Source organism: Molossus molossus, unplaced genomic scaffold (genome assembly GCF_014108415.1).
Source record: "Molossus molossus isolate mMolMol1 unplaced genomic scaffold, mMolMol1.p scaffold_m16_p_1, whole genome shotgun sequence".
NCBI classification, from domain to species: domain Eukaryota; kingdom Metazoa; phylum Chordata; class Mammalia; order Chiroptera; family Molossidae; genus Molossus; species Molossus molossus.
Genome location: NW_023425344.1, coordinates 117,795,759 through 117,813,379, shown reverse-complemented (window position 1 = coordinate 117,813,379; position 17,621 = coordinate 117,795,759). Strand labels below are relative to the sequence as shown.

General features: G+C 41.9%; 1 protein-coding gene and 1 pseudogene across 7 annotated transcripts in view; both read left to right on the top strand.

Moving 5' to 3' along the window:
• The first annotated feature begins 277 nt into the window (after nt 1-277).
• The window catches only part of PARP6 (poly(ADP-ribose) polymerase family member 6), a 35,191-nt gene continuing 17,847 nt past the window's right edge, over nt 278-17,621 (top strand). For 3 of the 7 annotated variants that reach the window (XR_004960373.1, XR_004960372.1, XM_036269103.1), the window contains exons 1-13: nt 316-568; nt 2,677-2,872; nt 3,813-3,890; nt 4,852-4,946; nt 5,363-5,423; nt 5,709-5,799; nt 6,232-6,298; nt 10,513-10,662; nt 11,563-11,773; nt 12,212-12,265; nt 14,846-14,941; nt 15,490-15,582; nt 17,457-17,582. Coding sequence is in view for 5 of the 7 variants with exons in the window: in XM_036269103.1 (XP_036124996.1) it covers nt 2,870-2,872; nt 3,813-3,890; nt 4,852-4,946; nt 5,363-5,423; nt 5,709-5,799; nt 6,232-6,298; nt 10,513-10,662; nt 11,563-11,773; nt 12,212-12,265; nt 14,846-14,941; nt 15,490-15,582; nt 17,457-17,582 (1,125 nt within the window). In the remaining 2 variants the exon portion in view is untranslated. Of the gene's footprint in view, nt 569-2,676; nt 2,873-3,812; nt 3,891-4,851; nt 4,947-5,362; nt 5,424-5,708; nt 5,800-6,231; nt 6,299-10,512; nt 10,663-11,562; nt 11,774-12,211; nt 12,266-14,845; nt 14,942-15,489; nt 15,583-17,456; nt 17,583-17,621 lie in introns of all 7 variants that reach the window. The other 4 variants (XM_036269117.1, XM_036269109.1, XM_036269096.1 and 1 more) reach the window with 3 other exon arrangements.
• Nucleotides 7,832-8,624, top strand: LOC118638625 (annotated as a pseudogene).

Here is a 17,621-nt window from a genome sequence, read left to right as displayed (position 1 = left end):
ATGTGAAAGGGACACATCAAGTGGCTGCCACCCACACGACCAACCAGGGCCAGGGACAAACTGCAACCGAGGTACGTGCCCTTAGCGGGAACCAAACCCGGGTCTCTCTGGACTGCAGGTCGACGCTCTAACCACTGAGCAAAACTGGCCAGGACCATTCTTCATCTTTTGAGAGGTTTGGGCATTGCCCGTAGAAGGTGGGGAGTATGTTTTACTGAAACAGCCTGTTTTGGAAAAGATGGTAGTCTCTGAATTGTCTCTTCCCTGGACAAGAAAAATTCTCTCTGAACTACCTTTTTCTCTTTGTGTTAACAGCAGAAACCAAGTAACAACAGCCCTTGGAGAGAGGCTAAGTGTTTCTTGACTTCTACAGTGACAAAGACCTGGAGAAATTTAGTACTTCTGGCCTACTCTGCCATCATCCAGCCCAAGACAGCTGAGGCTGGACATTAGTGCCTCCTTCTTGGTTCCTCTGTGATCATCCAGATTAGCACCTGACTGTTTATTTTCAAGTCTCACAAACCCAGCACCCAAATCTTCAAATTCTGGTTCTCAGCTGCTCTTGAAGGTGAATGGAGTCTTGCTTTTTAAAATCTTTTTTGTATGATTTTTGTCTATGTTTAGGTGCATTTAGGTGCTTGTATGTATTTGCCCTTTGGCTTTGGTATCCAACAGACAGTTCATTCATGTATTCATTCAATAAATATGTGTTGAGAGACTGTCAGTAGAGACAGTAAAAATAGTCAAAGCCTGTGCCACCGTAGACCTTAATTTGTGGTGGAAGATAAACACAACAAACATTTTGTATGTCAGAGCATGATAAGTGCTGTGGGACAAAATAATGCAGGGAAGGGGGATAGAGTGTGCTAGTGTGCATGTGTTGGGGTTTTGCTGTTTTATATAGGATGGTAAGGGTTACCTTAGAGCAGAGATCTGAAAGAGTGAAGGAGCAAGTCATGTGGATATCTAAGTGAAAACATTCCAACAAGGGTGAACAGCAGGACAAAGTCCCTGTGATGGGAATATGCTTGGTATGTTTGAAGAATAACAAAGAGGCAGTTGTGGAGCCTCAGGGGTAAATCTTCCTGTTCATATTTAGAGTTGACTTTTTAGGGAGACTCTTAAAAAACTTTTTATTATGAAATTTTCCAACTATTCACAAAAGTTTAGAGTACAAGAAGCCCTCATGTACCTGTCAAACAGCTTCATCCATAATTGTCATTTTGCCGTATTTATTTAATCTATCCCTCCCTCCTTTTTTGTGCTGGAGTAGTATTTTAAAGCAGATCTCAGACATGAGGCTATTTCATCTCTAAGAACTTCACTTGCAGTTTCCTTTTGCTTATCATTTTCAGTGAATCAGGCAGTGCTGTCAGCTGGGGGACTGCTATGCTGTTTGCCCTGGCATTGTGCCTTATGTCCCCATAATGGGTCAGTTACCAGGCTTAAGTTGGTATCTGAGGAAAAAAACCACAGGCCCTTGGGACACACAAGGATTAAGAACAGTGTTTCTTAAATTTAATGCATCAGAAGAACTTTGAGGGCTTGCTAAAACACAGACTACTGGCCTCCCTCTCTGGAGTTTGTAATTCAGTAGATCTTCAATTTAGTAGGTCTTCGAATTTGCATGAACAAGTTCCCTGGTGGTACTGATGCTGCACATAAAGCCCACTCAAAAACCACTGATCTAGAAACCTAAGGTTCAGCCATTTTAGAGAACAAGAAGCCCTCTGCCTAAGGTTAGAGTGGGTGAGACTGAGATATATGCAGAGCCAGGAAGGCCTAGAACAGCGGTTCTCACTTTTTTTGAAAGGACTAGAGGTTTGTGTTCTTCTGAACATTTATTGGGATCATTATTGCATTTTTGTTTAGGGAATAGGTTCCAAGATGAGTCCAGGGCATTATTTTGGCCATAACAGCTCAGACGGTGTCTACCAGAGGGGGTGTTCAGTATTGTTGAGGACTTTTTAAATTAGCTGTTATTGCCCAGCTGGTGTGGCTCAGTGGCTGAGCATCAGCCCATGCACCAAGAGGTCGTGGGTTCAATTCCTGGTCAGGGCACATGTGCAGGTTGTGGGCCTAATCCCAGTGGGGGGCAAGCGGGAGGTGGCCTATTAATGTTCTCTCTCATTGATGTTTCTCTCTCTCTCTCCCCCTTCCTCTCTCTCTAAAATCAATGAAGAAAAAAATTTTTTTTAATTAGCTATGATTGTCATATAAAGGTTTCTAGTGCTCCTAATGTTTAATCATAGATGACTCAACTTGGAGAATAAATTTGGGGTAAAAACTTCCAAAAGAATCTGATTCTTATGGAAGCTGGTACTGTGAAAAGTGTTCTAGATGAACTGATATGAATAGAGTAGCATAAGCATCTGGTCCTGCCACCATCATTTTTGGCTTCACGGTTGATACAGCATTATGAACTAGAGCAGGGACTTGCTCCAGTCCCAATTCCCCAGCTTACATGGAACAGTAATGTCTTATGTTTCTATAGGGTTTTCACAGTTCATTATCTTTAAAAAATGATGTATAAGTGTGTGTACATTTATGGAAGTATGTTTCTTTATAAGTGTCTGTACATATGTATAATAAAAGTGTATCCATAAACATGTGTGCTTGTGTATACACACCAGCTTTTATGTGATGATGAAACCAATTGTTGTCTACTTTCTACAGGACAGTGACTTGCTACTACCACAACAGCAGAGCCTGCCATCCACAGCAGATCTCCAGTCAGCCCCTGACATCACCCCCCTCCCTTGTCTCCCTTTGTGGCCTCCTAAATGCCCATCTCGTTGGCCTGGGTTCAGCTGGTGGTATGGAGGGGTGCTGCCTAGCACTGACAGAGTGTGTGTGACCCACTGACCCAATGGTGAGGACTTACTACCCACCTATGCAACTGATTATCCAAGGGGTAGATAGGACAAAGTGTAGACCTGATCTTTTCCTGGTGTTTTCCCTCCCATCTTTTTGGAAAGTAGAGTGGCTCTTTGAAGTTAAAGGAAGGAGAAGGGTAATGGAAACAATATTACTTGGTGTGTGGAGGTGGGTTTTCTTAGGAAGGAAAAGGATAGAAAGGGAGTGATGAGATAAGAGAGTTTAGGTGTGCTCTGGAGCTGCCTTGGGTCCCTAGATGATTCTAGAAGAGGCTAGCTTATAGAACCTAGATATGCCTAGGAACCAACCTTGACATTGAATTTTTCTTCAATTTTCTTCATCCCTACCCCTTCTGGCTATTAGACCCACAATCATACCCAACACTTAAGAAAGCCAAAATTGTCCTGGCCCAGTTTAGCTCAGCAGTTGGAGCATTGGCCCGCGGACCTAGGAGTTGAGGGTTTGATTCCTAATCAAGGGTGCATACTTCAGTTGCAGGTTCAATCCTTGGCCTCCCAGGGCTGTGTGGGAGGTGACCAGTTGGTGTGTCTCTCTCACATTGATATTTCTTTCTCTCTCTCCCTCTTCCTTTCTTCGTTTTCCTCCCTCTTCTTCCCTCCCACTCTATCTTAAAAAAAAAAATCAATGGAAAAGTATCCTCAAGTGAGGATTAAAAAAGCAAAAAGAAAGCCAAAATTCCGTACTGTTTTTCTCCATCCCACCAAATGAGAGCTAGACCATGGATATGACCATATTCAGGAAGAGACTCAGATGCTCCCAAAGGATGAGGTGAAAGGATTAGGGACTCAATATGTTATCCCAAGGGACCTTCTCCCATTCTTTGTTGAGAATCTATTTCCCACCCTGTCACCGCACTTTGTTCCATGGGGTAACAGGAATCAACAAAGGGTTTTATCCTTATTTCTCATTACTAGGACATCAAAGGCCAGTTTTGGAATGATGATGATTCGGAGGGAGATAATGAATCAGAGGAATTTCTCTATGGAGTTCAGGTGAGATTACAGCACCTAAGATCCATGCTAGATGGTAAAAATGTGCTTCTCTGGATACATTAGGAGCAAAAGATTATTTTGGATCAGATACAATGTTAGTGTGGTCTGAGCATTATCTTGTCAGAGCTGATATGTCCTTGCTCTTGCCTGGACTCATACCTTCCCTAGAGTAAACTACATCTTCTGTACATGGAGGCTACCCATATGTTCTTACTTGGATATAATTATTTTCTGATTCTTCCCTCACTAGCCAGTGGGATCATTTCAGTCATTACAGTAAAATTTTGTTTAAAATTACCCTGCCAGTGCCCTGGCCAGGTGGCTCAATTGGAGTGTCGTCCTGTGCACTGAAAGGTTGTGGGTTCAATTCCCAGTCAGGGCACATGCCTAAGTTGTGGGTTTGATCCCTGGTCAGGGTGCATACCAGGGGCAACCAATTGATATTTCTTCTCACGTTGTTTCTCTCACCCTTCCACTCTCTCTAAAAAAATCAATAAAAATATATCCTCAGGTGAGGATTTAAAAAATTACCCTGCCAGCGATTGCTTAATGCCATCTGTACCCAAGGTACAATCCTGAGCAGGAATGCTGGATTCTTTGGACAGAATTCATCTAGTTGAAGTCTGTATTCTTCGGTCTGTTTTGAGTTCTCATAGAAGGGACACCTAAGTATTCTGGTCAAGGTCTGAGAGGAAAAGCTAAGACTTGAGGATGTGAACTCCTTAAGCAGTTGTCTATTGAAATTAGAGTGGTGATGGAGGGAGACTGGTCTGTCAGTGAAATCCCCAGCTAGGGGGCTGCCACCAAGAGCCCCTTTGTGAACATAGCTTTTTGCTTATATGTACTGCTGCTGTTTGATTTTCCTCTTCCTGGTATTTCTTCATCATCCTTCTATTTTTCACCTCTCTCCTTACCCCTCTGACTTCCTCCCCACCCCTTGCTGTTTTTGCTGCTGACTCAGGGAAGCTGTGCAGCTGACCTATATCGACACCCACAGCTTGATGCAGACATTGAAGCTGTGAAGGAGATCTACAGTGAGAACTCTGTATCCATCAGGTGGGACTCCACTTCAGGGATGGCAGGGGAGTAAGCTACTTCTTTTTGAGCTGTAGGTTTTCTCTTTTTATGGTATGATAGGGGATCTGTGGACATTGATAAATTATGAGCTTAGTGATAGTTAGGTTTGGCTGACAGGAGTAAGTAGGGAAGTATAGTCACTTTTCTTAGGAATTCCCTCTTATCCTAGACTCCTCTACACTGGTAGTTTTACCTTTGAGGTAAGAAAGGCTTCTTGCCTGGAGAAGGCCCTGATTATTAGGTGGCTTGAGGCTGTAGCTAAGAGCCTAGGTACAGAGCTACCTTCTACCATTCCCTTTCTCCTGGCCCCAGCTCAGTTCTCCCTCCACCTCAGTCTCTGTTCCCTTTTTTTCTCCCTTAATGAGTCTCACCTGTGGTCCCCTGTATCTCTGTAGAGAATATGGAACTATCGATGACGTGGACATTGACCTCCACATCAACATCAGCTTCCTTGATGTAAGTGGTGCCAACAACATATCTAGCTGGACTTGTGGATTTTGTCATGTAGGCCAGGAGTCTTGTTCCTGAGTGCTGTATTTGGAGCACATATTCTCCATCCCTGTCTTTTTTAGATTATCAGACACAGTGGTGTGTACTGTCATGTGCATGTGTGTGTCACATAGGAAAACTTTAAGTCCAATCCTCTGTGTTGCTAAACTGGAAACTTATTTCCCTTACTCTTTTATTCTTTTTTATTTATTATTTTGGTGCTGTGACTTGGATATGACCTTATTCTTTTAGGAGGAAGTCTCTACAGCCTGGAAGGTCCTCCGGACAGAACCTATTGTGTTGAGGCTGCGATTTTCTCTTTCTCAGTACCTTGATGGACCAGGTAAAGGCAGTAACTTTGGGCAAGTGTGTTCTTTGAGTGTGAGCTAATCAAAGTCCTAAATTAAGTGAGATAGATAAAAACTAGGAACAAAATCCTTGGGAGTAATCTACAGGCTATTGGTAGGGCCTTTTCAGACTCCTCTCACTGGTGTCTTCATTCCCTGTCACCTGATAGCAATCCCCTCAAATCCTTCTTGGTTAATGAAATTGTTTTCTGTGGTTCCCAGATACTATGTATTCCTCCCCTTCTCCTCAACTTCTTTGTAGAAGTTGAGGATATTTGAAATTGGTCAGTCAGCTCCCAGAATCTACCCTATATTGAAAACGTTATTGTTTAGAATACTGTTAGAAACTGAGGAAGCTGAATTGGGGTTTTGGACTCCCAGGAGGATAGAGACATGTACATACTAGGAGCTTTCTCTTCTCTTTGCAGAACCATCAATTGAGGTTTTCCAGCCATCGAATAAGGAAGGATTTGGGCTGGGTCTTCAGTTGAAAAAGTAAGAACTTTGATCTTTCTGGTTATGGATATATGTGGATAGACAGGCAGATGGAATGTGTTCATCCTTGTATGGAATATTTTCTTCCAAAAATGTCTTTCTTTCTGAGATGTGCCCAAGAAAGACTAAAATAAATTTGGGGAGCCAAATTTATGGTTGGGAGAGGAGCCTGTGGTTCTGGGGTATCTAGCCTTGAGACATCTTGAAAGCAAAAAGATAGGTATTTAGAATTTAAGCAAGCCCTGGCCAGTTTGGCTCAGCGGTTAGAACGTCGGCCTGCGGTCCGGAGAGACCCGGGTTCGGTTCCCGCTAAGGGCACGTACTTCGTTTGCAGTTTGTCCCCGGCCCTGGTTGGTCGTGCGGGTGGCAGCCACTCGATGTGTCCCTTTACGTCGATGTTTCTCTCTCTCTCTCCCTTCCTCTCTCTCCCTCCCACTCTATCTGTACAAAAAATGGAAAAATATCCTCGGGTGAGGATAGAATTTAAGAAAAAGTACAACCCTGGAATTAGAGCCATGTTCTTCACATTTCCTCTTGTAGTTTTCTCAGAGTGGGCCCTAGGAGCTCAGGCAGTTTTAATTTATTGAATGTTGAGCATCTTGCTAAGTATTTGGTATACAAAGAGAATTGAGCTACAGATTCTGCCCTCAATGAATTCCAAATAGAATCCAGTAGATACATGTTCTAATACAAGTGAATACATAAGTTTTAGAACACAGAGGAAGGAGTGACTCATTCTGGTGGCAGGTAGAGGACTATGAATGACTGAATGAAAGGGAGATGAATAATGGTTTTCAAGGATAGATCAGAGTTGCCTATGTAAACAGACTCTAAGAGTGAATAATATTTGCTAGGACACATTAACATGAAACAGCATTTATGTAGGAAGCTTCAAACAGTTAATATTGCTAGTAAAATGCAAGGGAAGAGTGGCAGGAACTGAAGCCAGAGCAGTGGGAAGGGGTCCAAATCAGAGAGGATCTCGGGCTTTTATGTTGTCAGCAGTGGGAGTATTGAAGGCTTTTAGGCAGAGAAAAGACATGGTTGATTTAGCTTTAAAAACACTATTCTGGTAGCATTGGGTAAAATAGATAAGAGGGGGTGAGACAAGAGACCAGAACTTGTTTGGTAAGAAGCTTTTGTAGAAGTCCAGGCATGAGATGATGAGTTCCTGAACCAAAGTCTGATTATAGGTAAGAATAGATATGAGAGTCCTGGCCAGTGTGGCTCAGGAGTTAGAGCACCAGCCACTTACCAATAAAGGGTCACGGTTTAGATTCCTGGTCAAGGGCACGTACCTGGGTTGCAGGTTCGATATCTAGTCCCACTCGAGGCTTGTGCAGGAGGCAATCAATTGATGTGTCTCTCTCACATTGATTTCTCTCTCTCTCTCCCCCATTCACTTTCTCTAAGAATCAATGGAAAAAATATCCTTGAGTGAGGATTAACAACAACAACAAAAAAGAATAGAGTTGAGAGATAGATTGGAGAAATTATGAGGTATAAAATAAAAAACACTTGCTTTTTGGCTCTATGAGCAGCACAGTGGCAGTTGGCAAGAACAAGTGCCTTACGAAAGGCAGCAAAAAAGGAGGCAGGAAGAAAGTGGTTGATCCATTCCCTAAGAAAAGCATCAGCTATGTTCAATATAAAAAATATTGGAAAAACAATAGTCACCAGAAGTCAAGGAACCAAAATTGCATCTGATAGTCTCAAGGGTCATGTTTTTGAAGTAAGTGTAGCTGATCTGCAGAATGATGAAGTTGCATTTAGAAAATTCAAGATAATTGCTGAGGATGTTTAGGGCAAAACTGTCTGACTAATTTCCATGGCATGGATCTTACCCATGACAAAATGTGCTCCATGGTCAAAAAATGGCAGAGCATGATTGAAGCTCATGTTGGTGTCAAGACTACCTATGGTTATTTGCTTTCTCTATTCTGTGGTTTCACTAAAAAAATTTTTTAAAAATGCAACAATCAGATTTGGAAGATCTCTTATGCTCAGCATCAATAGGTCCACCAAATCCAGAAGAAGAAGATGGAAATCATGACCCGAGAGGTGCAGACAAATGACTTGAAAGAAGTGGTCAGTAAATTGATTCCAGATAGCATTAGAAAAGACACAAAAAAGGCTTACTGGTCTATTTATTCACTCTGTGATGTCTTTGTTAGTTAAAATACTGGAGAATTCCAATTTTGAATTGGGGAAACTCATGGAGCTTCCTGATGAAGGTATCAGTTCTGGAAAAGTTACTGGGGATGAGACAGGTGCTAAAGTTGAACATACTGATGGATATGAGCCCCCAGTCCAAGAATCTGTTTAAAATTCAGACATTTAATGGTTATAAATAAAAAATCCTATTTGTGATATTTTTTAAAAATCCTAGGACTTGAAGATTGATTTGGATATGCTGTGTATGGTCATAAGCCAAGGAATAGTAGAAAGTTATTCCTAGGTTTCCATCCCAGATGTCTGGGTAAATTGCAATACCACCAGTTTAAATAGGGATTTAAAAAGAGGAGCAGAGGATAGATAATTGGTTTCATTTTAAACATGTTTAAAGGTAACCTTGGGATATTTAAGTCGAAGTGCTTAATATATACATAATGTAGATTTGGTACTTAAAGTAGAGGTTAGGTTTGAAGATATATATCAGTGTATGGGTGGAAATTAGAATCAGTGTCGAATTTGAGATTGCTAGAGGACAGCATGATGGAGTGAAAAGATCAAGGGCAAAACACCCTTTAACACACAGACAAAATACCCCAGAAATTAGCAGGGTAGGAAGAGGAAGAAGAAACACTGAAGGTAGGTCAGAGAAGTTGGAGAAGAATGGGAAGAAAAGAGTATCACAGAAGGCAAAGAGGAGAGTTTCTACAAGGAGGGCCAAGTGCCAGACAGGATAAATAAGAGAATTTAGGAGGTTCTGTTGAAGTTAGCATCAAGATGAGAGCAATTGTGGTGGAGTGGTGAGGGATGAATATGTTAAGAAGTGAGTGGTTAGCAGCGAAGTGGAAATAATAAGTATAGATTGAAAAACATGGATGAGGATAAGGGAATGAGGGAGAGGTAGGTAGACTTGGGCAGAAAATTGAAATTTTTTGTAGACTTTGGGAAAGGAATTGACAGGGGGATGATTGATGGTCCCTAAAGAGGCAAGAAGGGACTGAGAACTAGAGCACAAAGAGAGGCATTGATCCTTAATAGGAGGGTTACCTTGTCTCCAGAGAATGGAGGGATGAAGGTAAGGGTGGAAATGGAAATATAATTGGTACTTTGGTTGGAAAATTAAGAGCTGATACTTGAGGGCTTCTGTTTTCTCTATTTTGAAGGAAAAAGAGGTTATTGGTTGTAGGTGAAATTAGTTGCTTAAAGAAATTGATAAAAATTTAAGATAATAGCTTAGAGCAGCAACCTTTTTCATCTCATGGTACATGTAAACTAATTACTAAAATTCTGTAGCACACCAAAAAGTATATATTTAACCGATCTGACAAAAAAAATAGGTATAATTTTGATTCATTCGCACCAGACAGCTCTTGTTGTGTTGGGTGTTGTCATTTTTTTAAGTGACAATTTAAGGGCAAAGAGGTCAGCGACCCTAACTAAATAGTCGGGTATTGCATGTTTTAAAAATTCTTGTATCACACCAGTTGAAAATCGCTGACTTGGAGTAATACTAGAGATACTGATCAAGGATGAATGAAACGATTGACAAGACCAGCTGAGGGCCCAGCTCAAGTTGGAAACCATAAATTTGGGGATGTAATTTTTCACCTGACAATGTCAGTACCTCTCATGTCCCTAGTTTTTTCTTCGCTATTCAAAAGGCAGAGGGTGGTTCTTAACCTCTGCCCCACTACTTTTGTTTCACTCTCAGTATATAGTCATTCTTGGCAACAAATTCCTAGGTTTGCAACTTTTGAAGGTTCACCTTTGAGATCTCCCTCTTAAAGGCAAAGCATGTCAGAATTTTTTGGGTCTTCCATTAGACTAGGTAATGGGAGTGGGTATTTACCTCCTGATAAAGAGGTACTTTAGGACAGTACATTTTCGTGTGCTAAGGTCATATGGGGGGCGTTCAGACACATTTCCTCACCACAACTACTTTTTGCAGTCCCTGGATCTGAATTAGTTGCCTTTCATAGTCCTATTTCTTGACCTGTTCCTCTGCTGGAGCTTTCCTAAGCCTGTTTTCTTTAATTCTTTAGGATCCTGGGTATGTTCACATCCCAACAATGGAAACATCTCAGCAACGATTTCTTAAAGACCCAGCAGGAGAAGAGGCACAATTGGTTCAAAGCAACTGGTACCATCAAGAAGTTCCGAGCTGGCCTCAGCATCTTCTCACCCATTCCCAAGTAAGTGCTCCCCCAGGAGCTAATCATTTCTAATCACCTTAGTCTTATCTGAGCCCCCACACCACCTTCTTGATTATCTAAATGTATCTATTCTGTCCTTTCCTTGGGTCCTGTACCTTTAACTATTAAAAGTAACCACATATGTCCTTGTCCTCCTTCTGACTCCAACTTTTATACATCCTTTATGTAAAACATAATACCTAACTCATGGTGTGTATTTGGAGAAATGTATGCTAATCTCTCCATCTTTCCTTTATTTAACCCTCATCCTTATTCCCTATCACAAGGAGGCAGACTCAGAGAACAGGCACCAACTCCTTGCTCTTATGCAAGGGTACATTGATTTATTACCTATTTCTAGAAGTAGGTAATAAATCAATTATCTAACAAAGCACTCCCCATCCCGTGTTTTCTGACCGTGTCAAAGGCAAACATAGGCCCAGATTTGTAGCTTCACAGGTACTGTTGCTTATAGACAGTCAGACATCAAGCTCTTTGGGATGAAACTACTTCTTGCCTAATATAATGTTTACCACTTAATCATATGTATGTAAATACACACACACACACACACATACATACATACATTGAGTAAATTAAACAGGCATCTTTTCCAAAGGATCATTCTAAACCTGGTCTAGATGCTGTAGAATGACCTAGGCTTTGCCTTTGCCTATCCCCTATGTTCCAACCAGAAAAACACAGATGATGACATAAAATTTAATTCAGGTGTGTGATCTACTTATTTGTTTTAGATCCAATAGAACTTTCCTCATATGTTCTTTTTTGACTTAGGTTACTTCACTCATCAATGGCCTAGGACCCACTTGTCTTCAAATCTCTTCTAGGTCTCCTACTGAATCCCTAGTTATTCATCACTTCTCTTTGCTCTCTCTCCAGGTCTCCCAGTTTTCCTATCATACAGGACTCCATGCTAAAAGGCAAACTTGCTGTACCAGAGCTCCGGGTTGGGCGCCTCATGAACCGTTCCATCTCCTGCACCATGAAGAACCCCAAAGTGGAAGTGTTTGGCTACCCTCCCAGCCCCCAGGCAGGTCTCCTGTGCCCCCAGCACTTGGGCTTCCCTCCCCCAGCACGGACCTCTCCTTTGGTACATGAGCTGGGGAGGGTTTGACTTGGGTGTCAGGAGGGTGGGAGTGTAATTGTGGAGTATAACTTCTCAAAATGGGGTGGGAGTATGGTTTTCCAGGCATCATAAATCAAACCTAGGCATGTACCATGAGTAGGTGGAATGGAACACATTTTTTAATAGCTGAAAACTTACATGTAAACTACTTGGCAAGGTTCTATGATAGAAGGCCATGAAACAGAGAGTCTAGGGTTGGGCATCCCAATGAAATGTCATTTTATGATTTTATTAGGTTATGTTTAAGACTTGATAATCAGCTGCTGACTAACCAATTCCACCTACTTTGAAAAATAGGGCTTAGCTACTTTAGGAGAATCCTAGGTGATGGGCGTGAATGATGTCTATATAGGTGCCAGCTTCATAGGAGGCTCATGGGGTCTGTCTTTTTACTCTTACTAGGTCAGTGGTCACTGCAAGAACATCCCCACTCTAGAATATGGATTCCTTGTCCAGGTAAACCAAGTCCAAAGTTTCATTCCAAAGCCTTTCCCCTGATGTCTGATCCATCTGATCCCCTAACATCTCCTAGCTCCTCAGTCAAATATTTCCTGAGTTGCTCTGCTCCCAGAACTATACTAAGTGTTATGTGGATAGGAGAAAAGAAGGCATAGTTCCCATCCTCAAGAAGCTTACGGCATTGCTGGGAAAACTATAGACCATTTATGGTCAAGTGCCAAATGATGCACTGCAAATTTTAAATGCCTAGATCTCGAGATGAGAAAGTATTTGACCATAATTTCCTATGATCCCTAACATTCTTGCTCAAGTAGTCTTCACTTTCTTTGCAGACCTCTTTCACTGCTCAGTCACTACTAATTTCTTTTTTTAAACCTTTTTATTCCCTGGACATGCTTTTACTTTTGCATCTCTGTTACCTTTGTTCATGTCATTTCCTCTACTGGATTTCCTCCCTCTATGTGTATATTGCAGTCAAGGCTGGGTGTCATCTTTTCCATAAAACATCTTCTCTGTTACTCCAACTATATTAATTAATTAGCTGGAAGTGATGTCTTCTCTTGCTGAGCTCTCATGATGCTTTTTGTTTTATTTGGCACCTGTGTGTCACATACCTTATGCTCTCTTGAAATATAATTAATTTGTATACATACTACATCTTCCCTACTGGAGTACAGGGTCTGAGAAGGCAATCTTTTATATTATTGAATAATCAAGGAGACCTTTCACTAAGCTGGGTACATTGTTGGCATTCAATAAATCTTAATGAATAAAAACACTTGCACTTTGACTGGTTTGACTCAGCAATTAGAGTGTCAGCCCACAGACCAAAGGGTTGTGGGTTCAATTCCAGTCAAGGACATATACCTGGGTTGCAGGTTTGATCCCCCACCCCATTCAGGTTCATGTGGGAGGCAACCAATTGATTGACTCTTTCACATCAATGTTTCTCTCCCCCACCCCACTTCCTTCTTCTCTCCCCCTCCCTCCCTCCTTCCCTCCCTCCCTCCCTCCCACTCTCTTTAAAAATCAGTGGAAAAATATCCTCAGGTGAGGATTAACACACAAAACAAACAAAACCCTTGCATGTCCCTTTACCAGCCCCAAAGTATATAAAATGGGAATAAATTTATATACAAAGTGTACCTGATTGAAAAAGCCATGTTATGACAGAATGTTTTAAAAATACTTTAGGATATTGCCATGTGAGCTCTGGATTTGTTCTTTCTTCTCAGCACAGAGTTGTATCTATGGTTGTGACCAGTAAATAGACCAATTTTACTAGGTAGTTGGCAATGGCTTCTCAGGTTCCCCTGCCATCTGATCATGGACTCAATACTCACCTGTCCCAGAGAGACAATCCGTAATTACTACAACTAATGTTAATAGTTTGATTAATAACTTAATGTTTAAAAATACTCTCAGAAATTATCTCATTACTCTTTGTTTTTTTTTTTTAATCCTCACCGAGGACATTTTTCCATTTTTTGTTCAGAGTGGGAGGGAGAGAGAGGAAGAGAGAGAGAGAAACATCGACGTGAAAGGGACACATCAAGTGGCTGCCACCCGCACAACCAACCAGGGCTGGGGACAAACTGCAACCAGGGTACGCGCCCTTAGCGGGAACTGAACCCAGGCCTCTCTGGACCTCAGGTCGAGGCTCTAACCACTGAGCAAAACCGGCCAGGGCTATCTCATTACTCTTAATACCTCTATGTAGTGAATAATGTTCCACTTTATAAATGAAGAAACCAAGGCCTAGGTTAACTGACTTGCCTGAAGTTATTATATGTACTATTAAGTAGTAAAGAGGGGAAACTTTTTTTTTTTTTTTTTTTTTTTTTTTTTTTTTTTTTTTTTTTATCCTCACTCAAGGACATTTTTCCATTTTTTGTTCAGATAGAGCGGGAGGGAGAGAGGAAGAGAGAGAGAGAGAGAGAAACATCGATGTGAAGGGACACATCGAGTGGCTGCCACCCGCACGACCAACCAGGGCCGGGGACAAACTGCAACCGAGGTACGCGCCCTCAGCGGGAACCGAACCCGGGTCTCTCTGTACCGCAGGTCGACGCTCTAACCGCTGAGCCAAACCAGCCAGGGCAAGAGGGGAAACTTTTTTATTATTATTATTTTTTCCTTTATTGTTTTTAGAGAGAGAGGAAGTGAGAGGGAGAGAGAGATAGAAACATTGATGACAGAGAACATCGATTGGTCTCCTCCTGCATGCCCTCCACTGGGGATTTGGCCCACAACCAGGGCATGTGTTTTGACTGGGAATCAAACTGGCGATCTCTCAGTGCATGGGTCGATGCTCAACCACTGAGCTACACCAGCTGGACAAAGAAGGGAATCTTAACCCAGATATTTTTCCATGGCTGGTCTTATTTTTACTTTTAGTATATAGTCTAAACTCTAGAGTCAGGCTATAAGTTTAGCTAAGTGCCAGGACCCAGGAAGAGATTCTATTCTAGGCACAGGGCTAGGAGGGAAGAGAGTAGCTGGAAAAGAAGCTCAAAATAGTTTCCATATCTGTGCCTGTACTTCCCAAAGATTTAATTGAATCTCTTCTCTCTCCAGATTATGAAGTATGCAGAGCAGAGGATTCCAACGTTGAATGAGTACTGTGTGGTGTGCGATGAGCAGCATGTCTTCCAGAACGGGTCTATGCTCAAGGTATAGGCCCTTGTTCTGTGGCCCTCTTCCTTGGACCTTTAGCCAGGCCCCTTTACTCCACATCTCTCCCTTCTTCTTGGATCTGTGGTAAAGGTAGAAGTCTGTCCTTAACTCCCTGAGACTCTAGAAATAATTGTTTTCCTCAGAAAATAAATGTCAGCAGTCCTGCTAGGAAAGATGAGCTATGTGAATATTTTTAGATATAATCCCCACCCAACATTTAAAGATAGGGACAAGATATTGACCAAGATGATTGGATATGATGCTGTCCTTCAGGACTCCAAATCTAGGTGAGTAGACAGACACTGGTGAGCAATGTTGTGAAGCTCAGATGAGAGAGCATCTGACTACCTAGGGAGGTCATGGGAGGCTTTGTAGCAGAGACAGCATTAATCCTCAAACTCAGTAAAGCATTTTAATTAAGATTTCACTTATTTACAGTTTTCTCTTGACACAGAGGGCCCCAAACTTCTACCTCATTCTAGAGTTGTCCCTCTCCCTACGACACCTTTTCACTGTACCTCACTGGGTTTAATATGTCCATTCAGCCAGCCGTCTGTACTCGTGAACTGTGCGTTTTCTCCTTCTACACACTGGGAGTCATGTCCGGAGCTGCAGAGGAGGTGGCCACTGGAGCAGAGGTATGAGAGAGGGAACAGCTGCTGGGGAACTGGGATCAAGAAAGGCCAGGAACCTAGCAATTTCACTGCTTGGAACTTAACCTCTGGAAATGCTTTCACATGTAAGGATGTTCATGATAGTATTATTTGTAGTAGTTTAAAAAAAGTATATATAACTCCATCTATAGGGCATCCAGTTAAAGAAATTATGGTATGTCCTTACAATGGAAATACTATACAGCTATTACTTATGGATAGAAAATTATAACATATAAGAAAACAACAGTATGTATAGTGCAATTCTTTTTTTTTCAATTGCCTATATAATAAAGTAACTATTTCCATAGGAAAAATATCTGGAAGGATGTACATCAAACTTAACAGTTTATCTGTGAAGAATGAGATTTGTTTGAGGGCAGGGGGATGAATTTTATCTTTTGTATAATCACTTTTTTCCCATTGATTTTTAGACAGGGAGGGAGGGAGAGAGTGAGAGAGAGAGAGAAAAAGAAACATCAATTTGGCCCTGGCCAGTTTGTCTCAGCGGTTAGAGTGTTGGCCCATGGACCAATGAGTTGTGGGTTCGATTCTGGTCAAGGTCATGTACCTCGGTGGCGGTTCGTCTCCGGCCGTGGTCGGGTTGTGCAGGAGGCAGCCGGTCAATGTGGCTCTATCACATTGATGTTTCTCTCTGTCTCTCCCTTCTTCCCACTCTATCTGATGATAAATAGAAAAGTATCCTCAAATAAGGAATAAAAAAATAAATATCGATTTATTATTCTACTTATTTATGCATTCATTGGTTGATTTTTATATGTGCCCTGACTGGGGATCAAATCTGCAACCTTGGTGTATTGAGTTGATGCTCTAACTAACTACGCTGCCAGGGTATTTTAATCATTTTTCAAATCATTGTTACTTGAATTTTTATGTCTATATTTTCTAATGAAAAAACCATAAACATATTTGCTTTTTTTTTTTTAAATCTTCACCTGAAGATATTTTTCTATTTATCTTCAGACAGAATGTGAGGGAGGGAGAGAAACATTGATGTGAGAGAGACACATCAACTGATTGCCTCCCGCATGACCTTGACCAGGGCTGGGGACTGAACCACAACCAAGGTATGTGCCCTTGACTAGAATCGAACCCATGATTCTTTGGTCTGAAGGCTGACGCTCTAACCGCCAAGCCAAACTGTTCAGGGTAACATATTTGCATTTAAAAAGAAGAGCAGAACCCTAGCCAGTTTGGCTCAGCAGTTAGAGTGTTCATCTGTGACCAAAGAGTCACAGGTTCGATTCTGGTCAAGAGCACATACCTCGGTTGCAGTTCAGTCCCCACCTGGTTGGGGTCATGTGGGAGACAACCAGCCAATGTGAGACACATTGATGTCTGTCTCTCTCTCTCTCTCTCTCTCTCTCTCTCTCTCTCTGCCCCCTTCCTCCCTTCCACTGTCTAAAAATCGATAAAGAAATATCTTCAGGTGAGGAGTAACCCAAAAAAAAAAAGAAGTGCAGAGCCCTGGTCAGTTTGACTCTGGTTAGAGCATCAGCCCTCGGACCAAAAAGTCACAGGTTCAATTTCTGGTCAAGGGCATGTGCCTCGTGACCCCCAGCCTTGGTCAGGGTCCTGGGGGAATCACTCAATCGATGTGTTTCTCTCACGTTGATGTTTCTCTCTCCCTCCCTCCATCCCACTCTATCTAAAAATCATTGAACAAATATCCTCAGGTGAGGATTACAAAAAAAAAAAAGAGAGAAAGATAGAGAGCAGAGAGAAATGCCAAGACTCCAAAAGGTAGAAAAAGTAGACTTATTCTGGATACTATGTCACTTCCAGAACTGAGGAAATCATTTAGCTTCTGCTGAACCTTTTCTCTCCTTTCCCCTTAGGTGGTGGATCTGCTGGTAGCCATGTGTAGGGCAGCTTTGGAATCCCCTAGAAAGAGCATCATCTTTGAGCCTTATCCCTCTGTGGTGGACCCCACTGATCCCAAGACTCTGGCCTTTAACCCTAAGGTATAGTTGCTTGTGAATAAAGTCAAGGCTAAGGAACAG